Consider the following 22,472-nt stretch of genomic DNA (forward strand, 5'->3'; position numbering starts at 1 on the left):
GAAAATTGGACATTGAACTGCCTGAGGGCCCAGCTATACCTCTCTTGGGCATATACCCACAAGATGCCCCAACATATAAAAAAGACACGTGCTCCACTATGTTCATAGCAGCCTTATTTATAATAGCCAGAAGCTGGAAAGAACCCAGATGCCCTTCAACAGAGGAATGGATACAGAAAATGTGGTACATCTACACAATGGAATATTACTCAGCTATCAAAAACAATGACTGTATGAAATTCGTAGGCAAATGGTTGGAACTGGAAAATATCATCCTGAGTGAGGTAACCCAATCACAGAAAAACACACATGGTATGCACTCATTGATAAGTGGCTATTAGCCCAAATGCTTGAATTACCCTAGATGCATAGAACACATCAAACTCAAGACGGATGATCAAAATGTGAATGCTTCACTCCTTCTTTAAAAGGGGACCAAGAATACCCATGGCAGGGAATAGAGAGGCAAAGATTAAAACAGAGACAGAAGGTACACCCATTCAGAGCCTGCCTTACATGTGGCCCATACATATACAGCCACCCAATTAGACAAGATGGATGAAGCAAAGAAGTGCAGGCCGACAGGAGCCGGATGTAGATCACTCCTGAGAGACACAGCCAGAATACAGCAAACACAGAGGCTAATGCCAGCAGCAAAGCACTGAACTGAGAACAGGACCCCCGTTGAAGCTGGAAGAGCTTGAAGGGGCTTGAGACCCCATATGAACAACAGTGCCAAGCAACTAGAGCTTCCAGGGACTAAGCCACTACCTAAAGACTGTACATGGACTGACCCTGGACTCTGACCTCATAGGTAGCATTGAATATTGTAGTAAGATCACCAGTGTTAGGGGAAGCCCTTGGTCCTGCTAAGACTGAACCCCTAGTGAACGTGATTGTTGGGGGGAGGGCGGCAATGGGGGGAGGATGAGGGAGGATGGGGAGGGGAACACCCATAAAGAACGAGAGGGGAAGGGGTTAGGCGGATGTTGGCCCGTAAACCGGGAAAGGCAATAACACTTGAAATGTAAATAAGAAATATTCAAGTTAATAAAAAATAAAAAATAAAATCAGAAATAATTTTATACAATTAAGGTTAAAAAAAAGAAAAAAAAGAAGGGGGTAGAGGTTATATGACATAGAGAGGGGAGACTGGTAAAATTAGAAACATATATCTGTGAGGATGGACATTTTCAGTAAGGTTGAACATAAAAGGCAACATTTTTATCACAATTCTGAGGTAATATGTTTCTGTACATAAAAGTTTACTATTAGAGCAGGGGTAAGAATGATAAAAAGCCATGACTTCTATTACTTTTGCTCAATTTTGTTAAACAGGTTATTAATTTATAGACTGTCACTATAATCATGTTTGAACTTTAAAATCAACTCAGCAAGCCTATTGACATATTTTTGACTTTTTTTATTGGATATATTTCTTTATTTACATTTCAAATATTATTCCCTTACCTGGTTTCCTGTCCATCATCCCCTTATCCCCTTTACCTATCCCATAAGGGTGTTTCCCCCATCAACCCTTCTTTACAACTCCCCCTGCACTGGGCGTGTCCAACCTTGGCAGGACCAAGGGCTTCCCCTTCCACTGGTGCTATTACTAGGCTATTCATTGCTACCTATGCAGTTGGAGCCCTGGGTCAGTCCATACATAGTCTTTGGGTAGTGGCTTAGTCCCTGGAAGCTCTGGTTCGTTGGCATTGTTGCTCTTATGGGGTTTTAAGCCCCTTCAGCTCTTTCACTCCTTTCTCTGATTCCTTCAACGGGGGTCCCGTTCTCAGTTCAGTAGTTTGCTGCTGATGTTCACTTCTGTATTTGACATGGTCTGGCTGTGTCTCTCAGGAGAGATCTATATCCAGTTCCTTCAGCCTGCACTTCTTTGCTTCATCAATCTTCTTTAATTTTGGTGGATATATATATATATATATATACATATATATATGGCACATATGTGTGGCAGGCTCTGAATGGTCATTCCTTCAGTCTCTGCTCTAAACTTGGCCTCCATATCCCCTCCTATGGACGTTTTTGTTCCCCCTTTTAAGAAGGAGTGGAAGCACCTGCAATTTGGTCATCCTTCTTTTTGAGATTCATGTGGTCTGTGGACTGTATCTTCAGTAATTTGAGCTTTTGGGCTACTATACACTTACCAGTGAGTGCATACCATGTGTGTTTTTCTCTGATTGGGTTACCTCACTCAGGATGATATTTTCCAGTTCCAACCATTGGCCTATGAATTTCATAAACTCGTTGTTGTTGATAGCTGAGTAATATTCCATTGTGTAGATGTATCACATTTTCTGTATCCATTCCTCTGTTGAAGGGCATCTGGGTTCTTTCCAGCTTCTGGCTATTATAAATAAGGCTGCTATGAACATAGTGGAGCACGTGTCTTTTTTATATGTTGGGGCATCTTGTGGGTATATGCCCAGGAGTAGTATAGCTAGGTCCTCAGGTAGTTCAATGTCCAATTTTCTAGGGAACCTCCAGACTGATTTCCAGAATGGTTGTACCAGTCTGCAATCCCACCAACAATGGAGGAGTGTTCCTCTTTCTCCACATCCTCACCAGCATTTGCTGTCACCTGAGTATTTTTATCTTAGCCATTATGACTGGTGTGAGGTGGAATGTCAGTGTTGTTCTGATTTGCGTTTCTCTGATGATTAAGGGATGTTGAACATTTCTTTAGGTGCTTCTCAGCTATTCGACATTCTTTAGCTGAGAATTCTTTCTTTAGCTCTGTACCCCATTTTTAATAGTGTTATTTGGTTCTCTGGAGTCTAAACTTCATGAGTTCTTTGTATATTTTGGATACAAGCCCTCTATCTGTTGTAGGATTGGTAAAGATCTTTTCCCAATCTGTTGGTTCCCATTTTGTCCTAATGACAGTGTCCTTTGCCTTACAGAAGCTTTGAAGTTTTATGAGGTGCCATTTGTCAATTCTTGATCTTAGAGCCTAAGCCATCGGTGTTCTGTTCAGGAAATTTTCCCCAGTGTCCATGTGTTTGAGGCTGTTCCTCACTTTTTCTTCTATTAGTTTGAGTGTATCTGGCTTGATATGGAGGTCCTTGATCCACATGGACTTAAGCTTTGTACAGTGTGATAAAAAAGGATCGATTTGCATTCTTTGACATGCTGACCTTTAGTTGAACCAGCACCATTTGCTGAAAATGTTATCTTTTTTCCATTGGATGGTTTTGGCTCCTTTGTCAAAAATCAAGTGACCATAGGTATGTGGGTTCATTTCTGGATCTTCAATTCTATTCCACTGGTGTATCTGCCTGTCTCTGTACCAATATCATTCAGTTTTTTCACTAATGCTCTGTAATACTGCTTGAGGTCAGGGATGGTGATTCCCCCCAGAACTTCTTTTATTGTTGAGTATATTTTTTGCTATCCTGGGTTTTTTGTTATTCCAAATGAATTTGCATATTGCTCTTTTTTTTTCTTTTTTTTCCGGAGCTGGGGACGGAACCCAGGGCCTTGCGCTTCCTAGGCAAGCGCTCTACCACTGAGCTAAATCCCCAACCCCTCATTTTGCTCTTTCTATCTCTATGAACAGTTAAATTGGAATTTTGATGGGGATTACATTGAATCTCGATTGCTTTTGGCAAAGTGGCCATTTTTACTGTTTTAATTTTGCCTATCCATGAACATGGGAAATCTTTCCATCTTCTGTTGTCTTCTTCAATTTCTTTCTTCAGAGACTTGAGGTTCTTGTCATACAGATCTTTCCCTTGCTTGGTTAAAGTCACACCAAACTATTTTATATTATTTGGGACTATTGTGAAGGGTGTCATTTCCCTAATTTCTTTCTCATCCTGTTTATCGTTTGAGTAGAGGAAGGCTACTGATTTGTTTGAGTTAATTTTATACCCTGACACTTTGCTGAATTTGTTTTTCAAGTTTAGCTAAATGTGAAATATTTTTTTTTTTGGTTCTTTTTTTCGGAGCTGGGGACCGAACCCAGGGCCTTGCGCTTCCTAGGTAAGCGCTCTACCACTGAGCTAAATCCCCAGCCCCCTAAATGTGAGATATTTTTACTCTCACATTCTTCCTTCATTGATGGAGAAAGTCACAACAGGGCTGGAGAGATATCTAAGTGGTTATAAGCTAGTGATGTTCTTGCAGAGTACCCAAGTTTGCTTCCTAGTTCCCAGATCAGTCAACTCACAACTGCCTGTAACTCCAGTTCCAGGGAGGTTAGATGTTTCTGGCCTCCAGGGCTACCCACACTCACTTGTACATACCCACATGGAAATGTCCACCTAATTATAATTTAAAAGTATAAAAAATTTAAAAAGTAGTAGTACTTATTAAAAACATTAGTGAACATTTAGATACTGATTAAAAAGTAATTTATTTTTAAAAAGATAAAGAACATTTTGTGATACATGGTGTAGTATAATCACTTTTCCACTATTTAATTGCAAGTCATCAGGAAATACTTAGTGTTTTTGCTATTGAAGCATAAAGTAGGAAATATGTTTTTATTGAGTTTGCCACTTTAATCCCTGAGTTTTTCATTTACATTAATTGATAGGGACAGTCTTAGGCTAAAACAGCATCAAAACCAATAATAGATAAGTGATGTTGGTGGGAACACAGCAAATTTATTTAGATATGCATTAATGGGTTTTCATTTCAGTTTTATATTATTTAGTTAATGATAATTACTTGTAATGTAACTAAATTTTAATTCTTTTGAAAATAATTACAAAAAAGTATATGCTAATATTATTACAAATATGAATATGGCTCTATAACAAGGTCTTATCTCAGAAGTAAAGTTTCTTTTTCTCCAATGGAAAAGTAGGACAAAATATCTCCCTGTATCACCACAGTTACTATCACTGGAATTAGAAAGTATGTGTAACCTTTTCAAAAATCTTAATTGATCATAAGTTTTTAATAAAAGTAATTCTTGGCATATAAACAATAAGAAATGTTCCTCAATGCCAGAAAAATATAGGAAATGATGAAAATAATATTTTAAAACACCTACATTGTGATAGAAAATTGTTGAATTTTCTATTATTGTTTATTAATGTATTTCTATATTCATTTCTGTATCTATCCACAAATGTAGTAATGCTCAAATATGAGGCAAAATTCATCATTTTTGTTATTTCTATCCTGCTTTACAGTACAGAATGTGTTATATGTTACTAGTTTTGTATAGATTTTTATATTGTTGAAAAATTCTGGAAAATATAAAAATAGAATAATTCATTGCTTTTATCATGCCACTAATAGCAAGTTTTGTATGATGTCTCATAAATTTGGAAGTTTTAAATAAAACAATAGACATTTAAAAACATTTTGGTGTATTACCCATCTTGAATTATTAGGTAAAAGGATGAAAAACTTTCTTCATTTACTTTCATGGTAGATCTATTCCATAAAGATAAAGCACACTAAAAATTTCCTGTTAAGTCAGAGAAGTATTTTCTGATACTGAGTCTATTCTTTCCCACTCAACACTGTGAAATGTGGAGATTACTACACAATGTTCTTTAAAACATATTCTGTTGCCTAACTCCCAAGTAGCTATGACAAATGGTTAGCAATTTTAAGTATTTTAGAAGAATGCAATGTGATTTAGATGATGGCAAAGCAGATGGTTTACTGCTCAGCAAGTGGACAGAAGAAAAGATTAGTAGCTGACTTGATCTTAAGATTTAACTTCATTTTGGTTAATTGACCTTATTAGCTTAGCATTGAAAATTTTCTAATAACCCAGTTAAAAGTATTTTCCACATCTAACTTCTGAACCTTTCCTGTCATATGCAGTTTTCATTGAAATGCCATTTGATATTTTTAATTTCCAAGCACAGTGGAGTTAGATTTCAATTGCTCCAAAAATATTTCATAGAAAATATAGCCTAATGTTATTTAGTTACTGAGTATCCCATAGCAATATTTTAATGAATGAATAATTTTGAGATGCAAACATTATAATGAGTGAAACATCTTTAGGTGTAGTAGGAAGAAGTAACTACAGATGAAAATCAATTTGATAAAATTACTTAGCATACATAGTGTTACTGTGTGTGCTTCGATACTACTGTAATGACTAATGTCGTGTTGTAAAACATTACTCATTTTGCATATTAATCTTTTTATTCTTTGTCATTATATTGAAATATTTGAATTTTTTATTCAAATATTTAATGTTTGCTTCTGAGTACTTAAGCCTTCTCTCCCAAAGCAACTTAATTTCATTTTGTTCCTTCCTTCCTTCCTTCTTAAAAATTGTATATGATAGTTACACAAAATGATCAATTTCAATGTAACATTTTCACATATACATTTTACGTACTTGGTTTATTTATTTCCATATTATTATTGTGTCTTAGTACCTTTTTATCTTCGTGATGACCCTTAATTTTCCTATTCTTGTCTTTAACATTGTTTGAGAAAAAATTCTGAAAGCATTATATAACGTTGGAATCACCCTTTATTTTGGCCTTTAATCTAAATCTAACTTTTCTAGTTCTATTAATAGAAATTAAATTCTAATTTAAAGACCAAAGATGTGTGATAGCCAAAACTAAGTTCTGAATACATGACTAAGTATTTGAATAAAAATCTGGCTCCAAGTAAAAGATTGTATTGAAAGCAAAGAAAATATATTATTATCTTACTAGGTAATTTATTACTTATACCGCCTGTAAAGTAGAAACTTTTCCAAATTGATTCATAGCTATTTAAATTCCAGAATTGATGGCTGGTTAATTTTATAGACTCTGAGGTAAGTTACAGTTGTGATGGGGGACTTGAACTATTTGGACAGCTGCTGGAAATGTCATTCTATTAATAGCAAGACATGTGCTTGACTATGCCTACTATTCCCTTCTTTCAGTACTACTTGCTAACTATAAGATGACATGGTCAGTCTCCCAAAGCTCCCTGTTACTTGCAAATAGTTTTTCTTATATTTGGATCTGAAACACAATCATAATGGTTTTCTTTTCTTAGAAATAAGATTATCAAAGGTTCAAGTCTCCAGACTCAGGTGAATTTTATCTCTAGCTATGGAAATGGGAACTAAAACATAGATATGGCATTTCAGGAGCAGGAGTGGTAAACTCTTAAACAAAAGAGAGGTCAAAATCTGGGACTGGAAATTTTGTCAATTAAGAATATTTTAACTTTTCTTTCTGAGTATAAAATTTTTAATATTTAAAATGCTGATTGAATATGAGCATAGACTCAGTTTTCACTGATTACATGTACTAAAATATTAATATATATGTATAATGGAAATAGAACTGAAATAGATTGCCACATTTCATGCTATTTTTATTGTTAACATCTTTTAAAATTATATTTTTTATTCTTCTGTTTGCTTTCCTAATAAGTTGTCTTGTTTCTCCCCTCCCCACACCTTTAGGGTAAAATTGAAGAGCAAGCTATGCACAGAGAAGACCAGGTAAGAAAGCAGTGGTGACAACTATAAAAGCAAGTCTATTATGTGAAGCAGAATATTTTTTACAATGTAAAGGATTAATTATAATGATATGGATATAATTTGCTTTGTAATTTCATGGTTAAAATATAGCTAATAAGATGTTTCAGGATCTTTACTATTAACAGCTGCTTATAATGTGGAAAAATGTGAGTCAAATTGGATCTTTTCAGTATGTCAGATATCCATAAGGGAAACATCTGGATGACTAAGTGGTTCATGTTGCATGAATACTAGTTAATCCTGTCTCTCTAAAACTTCTAGCACCTCATCTATTTTAATCCTGGGATTTTGTATGTTGTGGCAGTTTAGTATAGTGCTCTTTCTTCTTTTCTGTACTGATTAAGTAGTTCCTCCCTTCCTCCATCCCTCCCTCTCCCCCCCCTTTCTGGTGTGTGTGTGTGTGTGTGTGTGTGTGTGTGTGTGTGTGATGCATATTTATATGTGTATGCATAAGAGAGGGAGGGAGGAAGAAAGAGAGGGGGAGAGAGAAGGAGGGGGTTTCATTAACATCTGAGGCACAAAAACTTCAGCAAAGGCTTCTACTTAAAGTGAGCAGTGCCAAAATGCTGACTATTCTCCCCAAGTGATAAGCATTTACTAAATGCAACTTATTTTAAGGAATGTCTTTCTAGGGTTTTTCTTAATCTCAAATGCTGTGGACCTTTAATTTTATTGTACATTTGTGAATGTGTTTTTCAAATATTTATTTTATCAGAAAGGATTCCTACCACGGAAGTATTCATGGCCATGCTATTGCTAATTCTTCAGGTTTAAGACTAGTTAAATTGTCCCAAGTAGAAGTAAGTGTTTGCTCAGCTTAGAAGGAAGGCAGAGAGGAAGGAAGTGTGTGTGTGTGTGTGTGTGTGTGTGTGTGTGTGTGTGTGTGTGTGAGAGAGAGAGAGAGACCTAGAGAGAGAGACACAGAGAGACAGAGACACAGAGAGAGACACAGAGAGACACACAGAGAGAGACATAGATAGAGACACAGAGAGACAGAGTTATGTAATTATAGCATGCAATATTATTTCAATGATTCTTTTCTGTACTGAACAGACATTCTACCTGTCTGTGTAATATGTGTGCATACATACATGCTGGCATGCTTGGGCTTCCACTCGTTCATGCATGTGTGTGTGTGTTTGTGTGAAGGGGGAGGGAGGAGGCAGCATGGAATGTGTTATGGTATTATAGCATGCAAAATTGTTTAAGTGTTTTCTGGACAACATATACTATTTTGCCCTTTTTTTGCCATGGAAAATTTGGCTCTATTTTTGGTATGCACTGTATGTTTACTGGTTAACTTTTATCATTAAAATGATCTTATATTAAATACATGTGTGTGTGTGTGTGTGCACACATCACATATGCACATGTGCGCACGTGTGAGCACAGACACACATCTATGTATATCAAGTAAAAATAGAGGGATTGATAAACATGAATATATCACATCAAAAGGTTGTTGCTTAATCCATTTCTACTACTGTACTTAATAGAAAAAATCATTAAATATGAATAACCAAAGCAATTATATGAGCCTTGAAGATTGCAATAATATTTAAAGACAATCAACTTAGTATAGAATACTTATAAGATGCAGTAATTCAAAGTTTTTGGGTTAAAAATGTATTTCCAGGTCACCCATGTATTTTAGATATGTAAGTGTTCAATTAGAAAATGTTAATAAGGCCAGTATCTTCATATAGCCTATCTTAAGAAGAGTTTCATGCTTGATCACTTTGTCTTAATGTCACATGTCTGGGAGATTGACACCTTCTATGGATGTTGTCACCTTTAACCTGCTATTACTGCTTACTCTTAAATGTCTATGGTAGTTTCTCGTGGAAAAAACTAAATGACATATTAGGAACATCAAGTGAAATTTTGCCAGAATACGTTGTACACACATTTTATTTGAAATTATCTTATTATTTTGTTCATTATCTAATTTTAATATAGGGATGCTATTAGGGACGTGAAATTAGTTTAGTATGTGGCAATATCAAATACATTATGACTCTAAATTATTCAGCACGGAGTTTCAGAATGTATGTCCTGGACTTAAGCTACAGGTGTTTAAATTCCAGATGACAGTTACTGTTCTGTGACCTTGTACACAATTGTGTCTCAGAGTTTATGTAGCTTTATCTGCAAATGTAGATGATAGTGCCTGATATGAAATCATTAACATTAGGATTGTTTTTTCTCATGGTACTAAATAAATGTTTGCTATATTTGCTATTTCTCTCTGTCCACCTTTACTTCCTTTCACATTTTACCTTCCTTTCTTCCTACTCCTACTCCTTAATTATCATTTTTGTTAGTGTTACATAAAGGTATTTACCCTACATAATCTACAGCAGTGGTTCAAAACTTTTCAGGTGCTGCAACACTTTAAAACAGTTTCTTACATTGAGGTTATTACCACAACTATAAAATTATTTTAATTTCTACTTTATAACTGTTACTTTGCTACTGTTATGAATTGTAATGTAAATATCTGATCTGCAGGATATCTGATATGCGACCACTATGAAAGGTGTGACTCACAAAATGAGATCCATTGATCTAGCATACTCTCTTCTTGCTTTTAACCTTCTCATGCCAGTCTTTTCCTCAGAATCCTAGCAGATAACTCTCAGACTGCCCAACTGATGATTAAAGAACCCTCCTGGGTTTAGTGCCTATCCTTAATGCTAGCTCCTTATTTATTTTTTTTGTGCATTCATTTTACTTCACTTCAGACAATGAAATCCTCTATTGTTTGCTAAGAGCATCAGATTGTGTGAATCAAGATGAAATGAAGCAAACCATAGTAAAACCTACAATGGCAAAAATAAAAGCAAACTATTAATAGTTTATATTTGTCTATAGCTTTATTACTGTAAAATACTATTATATAAATGAAACCTACATCACCACACACTCATAATTTCAGGCTTAAAATTTTGTTTGGAGATTCCTTATGATATGCTGCTCTCTTATAAAAAATGTTTCCCTGGAGCAGTGAAAATATGTACACAACATACACATACATATATATCTATATTTTTATCTTTGTATATCTGTATATTTATACCTATTTATTTTTGAGATAGAAAATCAAGTAAAACAGTCAAATAAAATTAAAAAAACATCCCTAGAGAAGATGTTATTAAATTAAATCTATTTTGTAGAATAATATGTGAATAAGACCCGTCAAAAAGTAATTTGTGAGATGGACCATCCAAATTAAAAAAAAATAAAACATGAGCAAAAAAGCAGAGGTTAAAAGCCACGTATGTTTGGCACATTGTGTAACATTATACCCTTAGCTATACATATGCAAGGGAAGATTAGTTGGGGAATCTTTGTGGATATGGGTAATGCTTTGTAGCTCCAAGAATTGAAGTTGTGGAGAAGTCTATTTTTAAGTTTTAATATAGTTTTCTAACTTTTCAATTCTTTAGTCTTTAGTCAAAAGAAAAATGATTGTTGGTCATATCTATAAATCATTATGTATATCATTTTTCTTTCATGTTTTGGCTATTTTCACACTTATAGAAAAGAAATTTAAGCAGTCTTGTTAATTTTGTGACAAATACAAACAGTTTTTATATGGCAGAAATATTTTGTTTATTTTTTTAAGATTTATTTATTTATTATATATAAGTACACTGTTGCTGTCTTCAGACACTCCAGAAGAGGGCATCAGATCTCATTACAGATGGTTGTGAGCCACCATGTGGGTGCTGGGATTTGAACTCAGGACCTCTGGAAGAGCTGTCAGTGCTCTTAACCACTAAGCCATCTCTCCAGTCCCTTATTTTGTTTATTTTTATTGCATGATATGAATTATAAAACCTGAGTGAAAGACTGGGAGGATGGCTTAGAAATTCACTCGCCAGCCAGTCAGTATAGTCAAATTGTTGAGCTTCAAGGTGATTTAAGAGTCCTTGGCTCAAAAAAGAAAATGAAGTGACATCAACTTCTGTCATCTACATAGGTGAGTGCTCATGCATATACATATACCACTGCACAACACACACACATACATACATTTATTAAAAAATAAATCAAGAGTTAATATATAAATCAGTGTTGTATTGGTTGTGGTGTAAGAATTACACACCTGGAAATAGCATGCACAGTGTGTGTGTGTGTGTGTGTGTGTGTGTGTGTGTGTGTATGTGTGTGTGTGTGTGTGTGCATGCACACGCACACGAATGCATACATGTGTAGACAACTGGTAAATATACATGCTACTATTACTAAGGAAGTATAACATAAAATTTACAAATAATAGTGAAATATACAGTATTATTTACAGTAAATTTTTATACCCAACCAATGCTGTGGAAATATTTTCATTGATTTTGTCCAAATGAAGCCAGCTATACTTAATAATGAGTGACTGTAATATCATGAATTTTAGTGAGCTTTTGATCTAATTAATGAGCAAAAAAGTGAAGTCATAAATAGGTGAGATGAAAATTTACTTGATCACTAATAATGTCAATCAAATTTTTAATCAAAAATTGTTTTTAAATTCAGAATAATGATTCACTTTTTGCTATTCATAATAGAAATGTTACATTTTGAAATTATATATATCATTAATATCGATCATTTTCATAAATCTAAATAACTAACAAAATAATAACAATTCAATTTGTCACACTTCTTAATTCTATATAAATACTTTTATGTGTGAATTAAAGCTACCTCCTTGATCAACTTGGGAATGAATGTAGAATAATATACCATCATATTAGTATAATAGATGAAAATACCTTTTTGTTGTTTTTATGTTTGTTTTTTAATCTGTCTTCTGTCTTTTTAAAAAATTCACTTTACATCCATCTCACAGCCTCCATCCCTCTCCCCACCCCATCCCATCTCCTCATTGCCCTCTCCTCTTCTTCTCTCCCTTGGGTGCCACTCCAACTGGGAACATCTAATCCCACCAGGTCTAGACACATCCTCTTTAAATGAGGTTCATCTAGGCAGTCCAAGTAGATGGGAAGGGGATCCAATAGTAAGGAACAGAGATCAAGACAGTCTAGTTCTGCTTGTTAGAGGACCCACATGAATACCAAGCTGTACATTTTCTGCTGGTGTGTCAGGGGCCTAGGTCCACACCCTGTATGGTTCCTGGCTAGTTAACAAGTCTCTGTGAGCCCCAATGGTCCCAAGTAGTTGACTTTGTGGGTCTTCTTGTGGTGTCCTTGACCCCTCCAACTTGCTCACTTCTATCCCCAACTCTTCCACAAGATTACCAGGGTTCTGCCTGATGCACAGCTGTGGGTCTCTGCATCTGCTTCCATTCACTGATCGATGAAGACTGTTAGGAGACAGATATGCTAGGTTCCTGTTTTGCAAGTACAGCAGAGTATCACTAAAAGTGTCATCTGTTTGGCTCTCTCATAGAATGGGTTTCAAGTTGGGGCAATCATTGGTTGGTTGTTCCCACAATCTCTGCTCCATCTTTATCCCTGGACATCTTGTAGGCAAGACAAATTTTGGGTTGAAGGTTTTATGAGTGCATTAACATCCCCTCCTCTCTTGTGGAGATTATCTTAAAACAACAAAATAGCTTAAAAACAACAAAGAATCGATAGGTTTTGATAATATTAATACCTTTATTTTTGTATGATCTAATTACATTTATTTTGTGTATGTGCACGTATATGTGTTTGTGTTTGTGTTTGTGTGTGTGTGTGTGTGTGTGTGTGTGTGTGTATGTTCATGTTTACACAGATGGGTGGCACATATGTGTGTATGCATAAGGATGCCAGAGAATAACCTCAGGTGTCATTCCTCAAGTGCCATCCCCATTTTGTTTGGGACAATGTCTCTCACAAGCTGTAGTTTATGCCCCAAAGATCCATCTGTCTCTGCCTCCCCAGATCTTGGATTTAAAGATCATGTCACTCACCCATATTTTATTTTATTTTATTTTATTTTATTTTATTTTATTTTATTTTATTTTATTTTATTTTTATGTGTATTCTGAGGCTCAAATTCAAATCCTTGTGTTTTCAAGAAAAGTATTGTGCTGACTGAACTATCTTCGTAGACCCTGAGTTTATTTTTAATAATTTAAGAAATTGTTTGTAGAACCTACAATTTCAAAATTTGCCTCTAGCTAGCCTATAAAAGTCTACTTTAGAATTTTCTAGGAAGTTATTAGTTTCATTGATTAAATAAGAATCTGTAACCAGTACTGGGAGTTACTAAATATATTAAGGTATTAAATGATAAATCATACATAAGTCATCAGTAGAGAAAGGCAGTTGTAACAGTTATGCTGCCAGTGTTGGATTGTATGTTTAATGTTGGTTATTTGTGACATTGGTTAGCATTTCTCCCTGGGAAACTTGTATTTCTTGTAATATTATGGAAGTTAGGAATATCAAGCAAATTAACAAATGAAGAAAAGTAGAGTGTAGGACAGAGGGGATTGGTATATGGATATGATGGCAAACAATCTAACTCAGTAGTAACTCTGAAACAGTTATCTCCAAGTATATTATTTTTATAGTTTAATAACAAGCTCGGGGCTTACAACAATATTAATTTATTACTTAGAGCCCTGTAATGCAGACATTTAGTATGACTCTTAGTAGGATAATCTCAAAGTGCTTTGAGATAATTATTGCTTTGTTTATTCAGATTGTGGGAGAATCAAGTTCCTTGCGCTTACAGGGATTAGAGTACTTTTTCCTTGTTGGTTGTCAGTGAAAACCATTCCCAGATGCTGAATGCTCTGCACATTATTTGCTTCATAGCTTCCTTCCTTTATCTTCAAAGGCAGCAATAGCTTGTTTCTCCTATTTTTGAGTCTCTTTTAAGACTTTTTCAGTTTTTTGAAAGTTCTTTGAACTATTTGGTTTTTGCCTTCTAGTAGTGTGTTTAAAGGTCTGTGCTATTTGGCCTGGAGCCACTTACACAATAGAATATAATCTTTACATTTTAATGTCAGCTGATCCGTACCCTTAATTCTATTAGCATTCCATGGTCACTTATTCTTTTCATTTTGTGGATATCTGTAGTAGCCCCAGCCTACTGGAAAAAGACACTTCATTGATGAAGGGTGAGAACAATAGGTATGTAGGTACAATTAGAAGTTTTATCAGTTTATGAAAATTGCAGCAGTGTCTCCTCTAGGGTCTATGACTTCTCTAGCCATGGATAAATAGTTGGTTAGATTTATAGCACCAGACATGAATTCCCTAGTGAACTTAAGTCCAGTTCAACTGCCCTTAGTTAATCATGAATGCCACCTTTATAGCATTGGAGATACCGTGCTGAGCTAGTGTAGTTTATAGGTTTTACATATATATTGAGCTGTGCTAAATGGTCTCCTCTGGCAGCTTGCATATCAGCTTCTGGTACTATGAGAGCTAGTCCTCAGAGAGGAGGATTTCAGGCTATTTAAAACTAGATTCATTCAAGTGTTGTTTCCTAAGTGTGTGGTATCTTCAGCAGTTGGGTCGCATCTTCATGTTCTAGAGGCAACCAAGGGCAATGTCAGTAGCCTATATTGCTTTGAGAGTCTCTTGAACATCCCTGGAAAGAGTTTTCTGATGCCTGTTATATAGTATATGGCTCTTGGGGGCAGTATTATCATCTCATGTGGCATAGTTTTTTTTTAGATCATCTATTATTTTTAAAAGTAAAATAATTTCAAACAGATGTATATGTGTATATATATGCACACATATATTTCATGTTTTTATAAGCATATAAAATAATGTCTCCTTATGTGTTTATAGGCATCTTGACTGTTACTTATTATCTCTTTTCTCCTTCGTATAACTCTCTCTCCCCAGTTAAAGTCCCTGCCTAGTTTTTTCCAGTTCCCCTTTCAGTAGCACTGTATCTTACTATATCCCTCTATAGAGTTTATTATTTTCTACTTTACTATAATAATTACCTTTTTACTTTCTGGTCTTTTTCAATTGCTTCAGGTTATATACTCAAATATAAAGATTGAGAGCTAGGCTCTACAAATAGAAGTGAACATGTGGACTTTGGTTTTCTTGATCTGGATCAACTTAGTCTTCTATGTTCTAGTTCCATCCACTTACCTGAAAATTACCTGACTTCATTTTTCCTTACACTCAGATAGCATTCCATTGTGTATTTTACCACATTTTCATTATCTATTCATCATCTGAAAAACATTTAGGTTGTTTCCATTTCCTATCTACTATGAATGGAGTGGGGATGAATATGGCTAGGTATAGGATATTAAGTTCTTTAGGTATATGCCAGAGTAGTATAGCTGGTTTACATCATGATAGATCTCCTTTTAGCTTGTTTGAGCTCTCCACATTGATTTCCTAGTGGCCGCACAAGTTTACAATTCCACCAACAGTAATGGTTCTTGTTTCTCTATGTTTTTCCCAGTATTTGTCATCAAATGTTTTTAGTAACATTTTCATTAATTCTTGGGGAATTTAATAAAATTTATTTTGATTATGTTTAACCACCTTCCTTAATCCATATTTCCTAATTGTTAGTCTACTTTTTAAATTGGAAAATTAAAACCATTACCATGAAGAGAGATTATTGGCAATTATGTATCAAGTCTTGTTATTTGATTGCTTTATATGATTATTATTCTTTTTTTGTTGTTAATAATAATAATTTTCTTTCTATATTAACTTAAGCAGAGCAGAATTATTTGGTATTCTCCTAGATTCCTGGCCTGTCTAGTCTTAGATTCTTGGCCACCTAATAAGTGTCAGTTATGCCTACCATCTTGGAGGGCACTTTAAACCCAATCAGATCAGCTACTGGTTGGTTAGTCCCACAAAATTTTTGCTTCTTTTGTACTATCATATCTTGCAGGCAGTTAACCTTTGTAGATCAAAGTGTTTATAACCAGGTTAGTGTTTTTTTTTCTTTTTCCTTTTGTAGTGTGTGCACTGTACCTTCTAGTTCCTTGAATACTAGTTCAATAAATTTTGCAGATGTGGTCTTCTACAATAGTGCATTATTACCATCAGTTTGTAAAGAGGCTTGGAAATAGATGGGGTTGTTTGGGGGTCTCTATCGGCCTCATTGCCTAATAGTTCAAATAAATTTAAAGCAGTTTCTAGAATAGGAGCCTTCATTTTTAGAGGTTCTTTGGCTCATTATCTCATAATGCTTTGTCAAGACTTTTTTCCACACAGACACACATACACACACACAATTTTTTTATTCTTCTTTTATATATTTCATCGTCAGTTTCCTTTCACTGTACTCCTTCCAATCCCTCCTCTGAAATCCACTCTCCCTCAGATCCATTTCTCTTCCATTTCCCTTCAGAAAAAAACAAAACAAAACAAAACAGGCCTCCCAGGCATATCAATCAAACATGGACTAACAAGTTACAGTACAAATAGGCACAAATCCTCACATCAAGGCAGTGTGAGGAAAACCAGTAGGAGGAAAAGGGTCCCAAGCATAGGCAACAGTCATTGACAGCCTCCCCCGGCAAACTGGGTGTCCCACATCACCCAGAACGTCAAACAGCATGTCTGTGTAGAGGACCTAGCTCAGACCCTGTCATACAGGGTCTGTGTTCATCATTTCAGTTCCTGTGAGCCCTTATGAGAGTCCTGCTTGGTTGATTCTGTAGGCCATGTTTTTGTGGTGTCCTTGAACTCTCTGGCTCCTACATAGAGTTCATCCTTTCCCTCTCATATAGGGTTCCAGTGGTTTAAGATGTGTGTCTCTGCATCTGCTCAAATCAGCTGCTGATGACAATTGGGCTAGGTACCAAAGTAAGAGTATATCAGAATCTCATTAGGAATCATTTCATTGATTTTATTCAGTTGATTTTGATTCTATCCAGAGTTTCTGGGATATCCTGTTTCTGGTTTTTTTTTTTTAATCCAGGCAATGTGAGGCATAGGCTATGGGATCCCTCTTGTGGAGTTAGAATAGAGTTAGAGCAGTCATTGGTTGACCACTCCCATAAGTTCTGCAACATTATTATCCCAGCATATGTTGCAGGCAGAAGAGATTGTAGGTTGCAAAATTTGTGCTAGGTTGATGGCCCAATCTCACTGCTAGGAACCTTGCTGGTTATAGAGTATATCCAGTTCAGAATCTATATTCTCCAGTACTAGGAGACTTTGCTAGGTCCACTCTATGGGTTCCAGGGAGTTTCCACTCTACTATTTTTCTACACTGTCTCCCACTTGCTCCTCAATTCATTTTCTACCAGTATTATCTCCCTCTTTTTCTCCCATACCACCACACGATCCTTCCTCTTCCCATACCCACCTGGCTCCAGTCTGCCCATAAAATCTACTGTTTCCCCTTCCCAGGGAATTCCACATGTCCCTCATTGAGGCTTCCTTGTTAATTAGCCTCTGTGTGTGTGTGTGTGGATTCTAGCATGATTATCATTTATTTAAATGATAGTGTCCACACATAACCATATTTGCCTTTCTAGTTCTGGGTTACCTCAATCAGAATGATCTTTCCTAAGTTTTCCCATTTGCCTTTGAATTTTTTGATATCGTTTATAGCAGCTGAGTAATACTCCATTGACATCTAGGTTGTTCCCAGTTTCTGGATATTATAAATAAAGGTGCAGTGAACATAGTTGAAAAAGTGTTCTTTGGTTGGTGGCTTATTTTCTGAGACTACCAAGGGTCTAGGTTATTTGACTCTGTTAGTCTTCCTGTGGGTCCTGTCCTCTTCAGGCCCTTCAGTCCTTCCCCTAGTTCTTTCATACTGAGTCCCTGACCTCTGTTCAACGTTTGGCTGTGGGTATCTGCATCTGTTTCAGTCAGCTGCTGGATAGAGCCTCTCAGAGGACAGCCATAGCAGGCTCCTGTCTGCAAGCACAAAAGAGTACCACTAATTGTGTCAGGGATTGGTGCTTACCCATGGGATGACTTTAAGCTCAGCTGGTTATTGGTTGACCGTTCCCTTCAGTCTCTGCTCCATCTTTGTCCCTTTGATTCTTTTGGAGAAGACAAATTTTGGGTCAAATGTGTTGTGAGTCGGTTGGTGTCCCCATCCTTCCCCTGGGGTTCCTGCTTGGCTACAAGAGGTGGCCTCTTCAGGTTCCATGTTCCAACTGTTAAGCATCTGGGATAAGGTCGTCCTCATTGTATCCTGGGAGCCTCCCGCATCCCAGGTATCTGGGACTTCCTAAAGATTCCTCCCACCCTCCACGCTGGGATTTTATAGATTTCCATTCATTCTCCTTGCCTTCTGGGTCTCTCTCCTGTATCTCCCAACACCTGCCCCTCCACTCCCCTTGCTTTCCCCTCTCACACCTACTTCCCTTCCTCCCTCTGCCTCCTATGACTATTTTGTTACCCCCTTCTAAGTGTGATTAAATATCCTTGCTTGGGCCTTCCTTGTTTAATTTTTTGTTTGGTCTGTGGTGTGTAACATGGGTATTCTGTGTTTTATGGCTAATATCTACTTATCAATGAGTACGTATCCTGCATGTCCTTTTGGGTTTCGGTTGCCTCATTCAGGATGATATTTTCTAGTTTCATCCATTTGCCTGCAAATTTTAATCTGCTCATGTAAAGGAAACTCATTTGTATGAGATAAATACTGCTTGATGTATAAAAGGAATTTTAAAGGGGATACATATTAAATTGGATTGCTAAAGTGAAAATTTGTATGTGTCACATGATACATGGTATGTTTGTCAAAGCAACAACCAAAGAGATTTGTACCCAATTATTTGGTTTCTTGGCAGTCCTGAAAATATGAATTGCATGTAATCGATATTGAACCCAGTACTAAACCCCTCATAAACTTGTTTCTTAAATAATAAAAGATCCCTGATCCCCAGACTTTAAATGGATCCTGTCAGCATATTTAGTAAAGTATTTTTTATTACTTAGATGTTATCTGTAGAAATTGAGTTGTTTTCTAAAGTGGAAGGCACATGGAGCCATTATTTTAACTCTGTGATTGTTTCTGATAGCTGCTTGATGATGCTCTGTATAAAAATGTGATGGATAACAGGTGTATTGATACTAACTCAAATCACATTTATGTGATGCATAAAAGTACCAAAACCAAATATGGAATCTTTTAGTCTGTGTATGTTTAAATTATCAATTCTCATAATAGTCTACACATAATTACTAATGCTTTAACATAAATAGAAATTAAATATGCCTTTTTTTGTATATTGAATCTGTACCAAATCAATATAAAGTATAACATATTGTTGTATGCCTTATCCCCTTATGAGATTATATATTATCAAAAATGAATTGGATGTACTACTTCATAGGAGAATTAGGAAGCATTAATTATATATAAATAATTTTTGCCACATTCTAAAACTACATCAGCATTCCAATGGCTGAACATTATTACATTCACTCTCTTTTAGTGATATCTGCCATTAATTATATGTCTATTATTAGAAAATGTCTAAAGAATGAAAGGTGCTTGATGGTAATTTTGCATCCTTCATATATTATTTTGGCTAAATGATATTGATATTGGACCTATTACATTTTTATGATATGCTAGAAAAGTACTGCTTCATTTCTTGTGCCCAAATTCCCACTTTAATTTCAGAATATCAAAAAGATGCCTACCAGATTTGGAAAAGAAAGTGAACAACTTGAGCATGCTATTGATCGTGTTCTTGTCACAATTTCGGAAAGAAGATTGGCACGTAGTCTACATGGCACTATTGAACAGCCACCTCATAGCATTCTTACAGCTACCCTTGAACTGGTTAATATTGTCAACACGATATTAAACATTCTGGAAAGGTAATTTCTAATACATGATATTTAAAGCCATAAGACAAGTTGTATTTCCCCTTCATTCTCCTCAGAAATCTTAGGTGTGGAATGGATACTATTTCCATGTTTCCTTTCAAAGATGTTTAAAGACATTTTATTGATACCATGATTATCTCTGTAGGACCTACAAAATAGGTGCATGGTTCCCTTTAAATCAGTATTTTACCATCTGACTTTTACAACTTGTTCAACAATAGTAGTATTTTTTAAGGAGGATTCTCATTGAGTTCTCTTTGTAGATAAAATTACACTCACACTTTCAAAAAAAGCAGCCTCTTAGACACTAAATCAAAATTGTAAAGGATAATATCTGGCCTTTTTGAAGCAAAGTAGTCCTTCTTTGTGTATTAATTAAACTGAACTTTTAGTTAACATGAGTTAGTCCTATTTCTTCTAAAATCCTGTGTTAATAAGAAATGGCTCATCAAATAATACTGATGATTTCTAATTTTGTTTAGGTAGTAATGTAGTTAAAATATTAGTATGTAGGTTTCTATATAACAACTATAATCAATTATCTGTTTTATTTACAGAAAGTTCATCTCACAGATTCCTAGTCATTTGCTTCCACTAAGTATTATATTGTTTCAGATAAGAGAAAAAAAGAGAGAGAGAAAAGGGTCCTGTGTTTTGATTAACAAAGAGCTAAACCAGGAAGAACTTTTCTACTTTTCTACAATTCATATTGTATGCTCTTTTGCTTAATTATTTCTCTTTTGTAACTAATATTTGATTGAAAAACAAACTTATTCACATAAATAAGGAATAAAGACAAAAAAGGAATAAAGACAAAATCTTCATAGTAATTCAAAGAAATTTTAAATAACGTAATGGGAAATTTGACAAATTCAGCAGTTTCTTTTCTCTTTTTACATTTGAGTTTATTATGAGCAACTATTTATGAAACAGCTGAAAGCAAATGCCAGAAGCATACATAAAAGATACATTCTGCCATAAGCTGAATTTAAAGAGAAAATTTTAGAAAATTTCATTAACCATAAAGCAAAGATAGCTATAATATGGAGTAATCACAAAAGATATCCCAAATGCATATAATCTGCTTAATAAACCTTTGATAATTCACTACATTCAATTTGCCCATTTTGTCAAAATAGTATCACCACAGTGTTCATATTATAGAATCAGTATAAAGACACTTCTTTCAGTGAATTTCCCATTTTAAGGGCTTATTTACTTTCAACAGTGGAATAAGTAATATTAAAGCAACATTTTCAAAATGTAGGAAGTCATTTTAGTGCTCTCTCTATTCTATCTGAAAATATTAAAGGTTTTATACCATGGCAGATTCTAAGACTCCGTCTTAATGACTAGTAATGATGAAATAGGAGATATTCATGTTGAACAATTATATATTTTCCTAAACCCAAGACTAAATATTCCAAAATATAATATTTGTATATCAAAATTTCTATAAATGAAAATCTCAAAGATCACAGGGATATGTGTTAATCTGAGTATTTTATAAAACATTTGTATTTTAAAGCTGTGTTAATCTAAGTATTTTAAAGCTTCTTTGTCTTAAATTATAAAATATCAGGTTTTCTCACAAAGTAAATATGCTTTAGAGTTTTTATCAAGACCTTGTCTGACTTTTTTTAAAATTTATTTTATGTATATGAGTACACTGTAGTCATCTTCAGACACAGCAGAACAGGGCACCAGATCCCATTACAAATGGTTGTGAGCCACCCTGTGGTTGCTGGGAATTGAACTCAGGACCTCTGGAAGAGCAGTCAATGCTCTTAACCACTGAGCCATCTCTCCAGTCCTTGTCTGACTTTTTAGAAGATAACATTTTCTAACGAATAATTAGGGCTTGGTCCATCCATGGTGATGCATGCCTTTAATTCCAGCACTGGGGAAACAGAGGCTCACCTCATATATCAGATTCCAGGCCTCCTAGGCCTACATTGGCTTTATAAAACAAACAAAAAAAAGCCAAACAAACAAAAGGTCTTAAGCCAATTGAATAGTATTTGCTTGCAAAATATACGGTCAGATTGTCAGCTAGAGGAATGTAATTATTAAATCCTGATTGAAATAATTACTGTGATTTATTATAAATTGTTCCTTTCTATGATTCTAAAACAAAACATGAATTATGTAATTAGAAAGTAATTTCATTATTATGTTTTAAAAATGTGATCCATGCTACTTTTGACCTGGCTCAGCCTCTTAAAATC

At 35.2% G+C, this 22,472-nt stretch overlaps 1 protein-coding gene across 3 annotated transcripts in view; it reads left to right on the top strand.

Moving 5' to 3' along the window:
- The window catches only part of Tex16 (testis expressed gene 16), a 373,047-nt gene that overhangs the window by 60,684 nt on the left and 289,891 nt on the right, over nt 1-22,472 (top strand). For all 3 annotated transcript variants that reach the window (NM_001417287.1, NM_001417288.1, NM_001417289.1), the window contains 2 exon segments: nt 7,412-7,450; nt 20,036-20,235. In NM_001417287.1, the coding sequence (NP_001404216.1) occupies nt 7,412-7,450; nt 20,036-20,235 (239 nt within the window).

Source organism: Rattus norvegicus, chromosome X (genome assembly GCF_021556685.1).
Source record: "Rattus norvegicus strain SHRSP/BbbUtx chromosome X, alternate assembly SHRSP_T2T, whole genome shotgun sequence".
In the NCBI taxonomy this organism is placed as follows: Eukaryota; Metazoa; Chordata; class Mammalia; order Rodentia; family Muridae; genus Rattus; species Rattus norvegicus.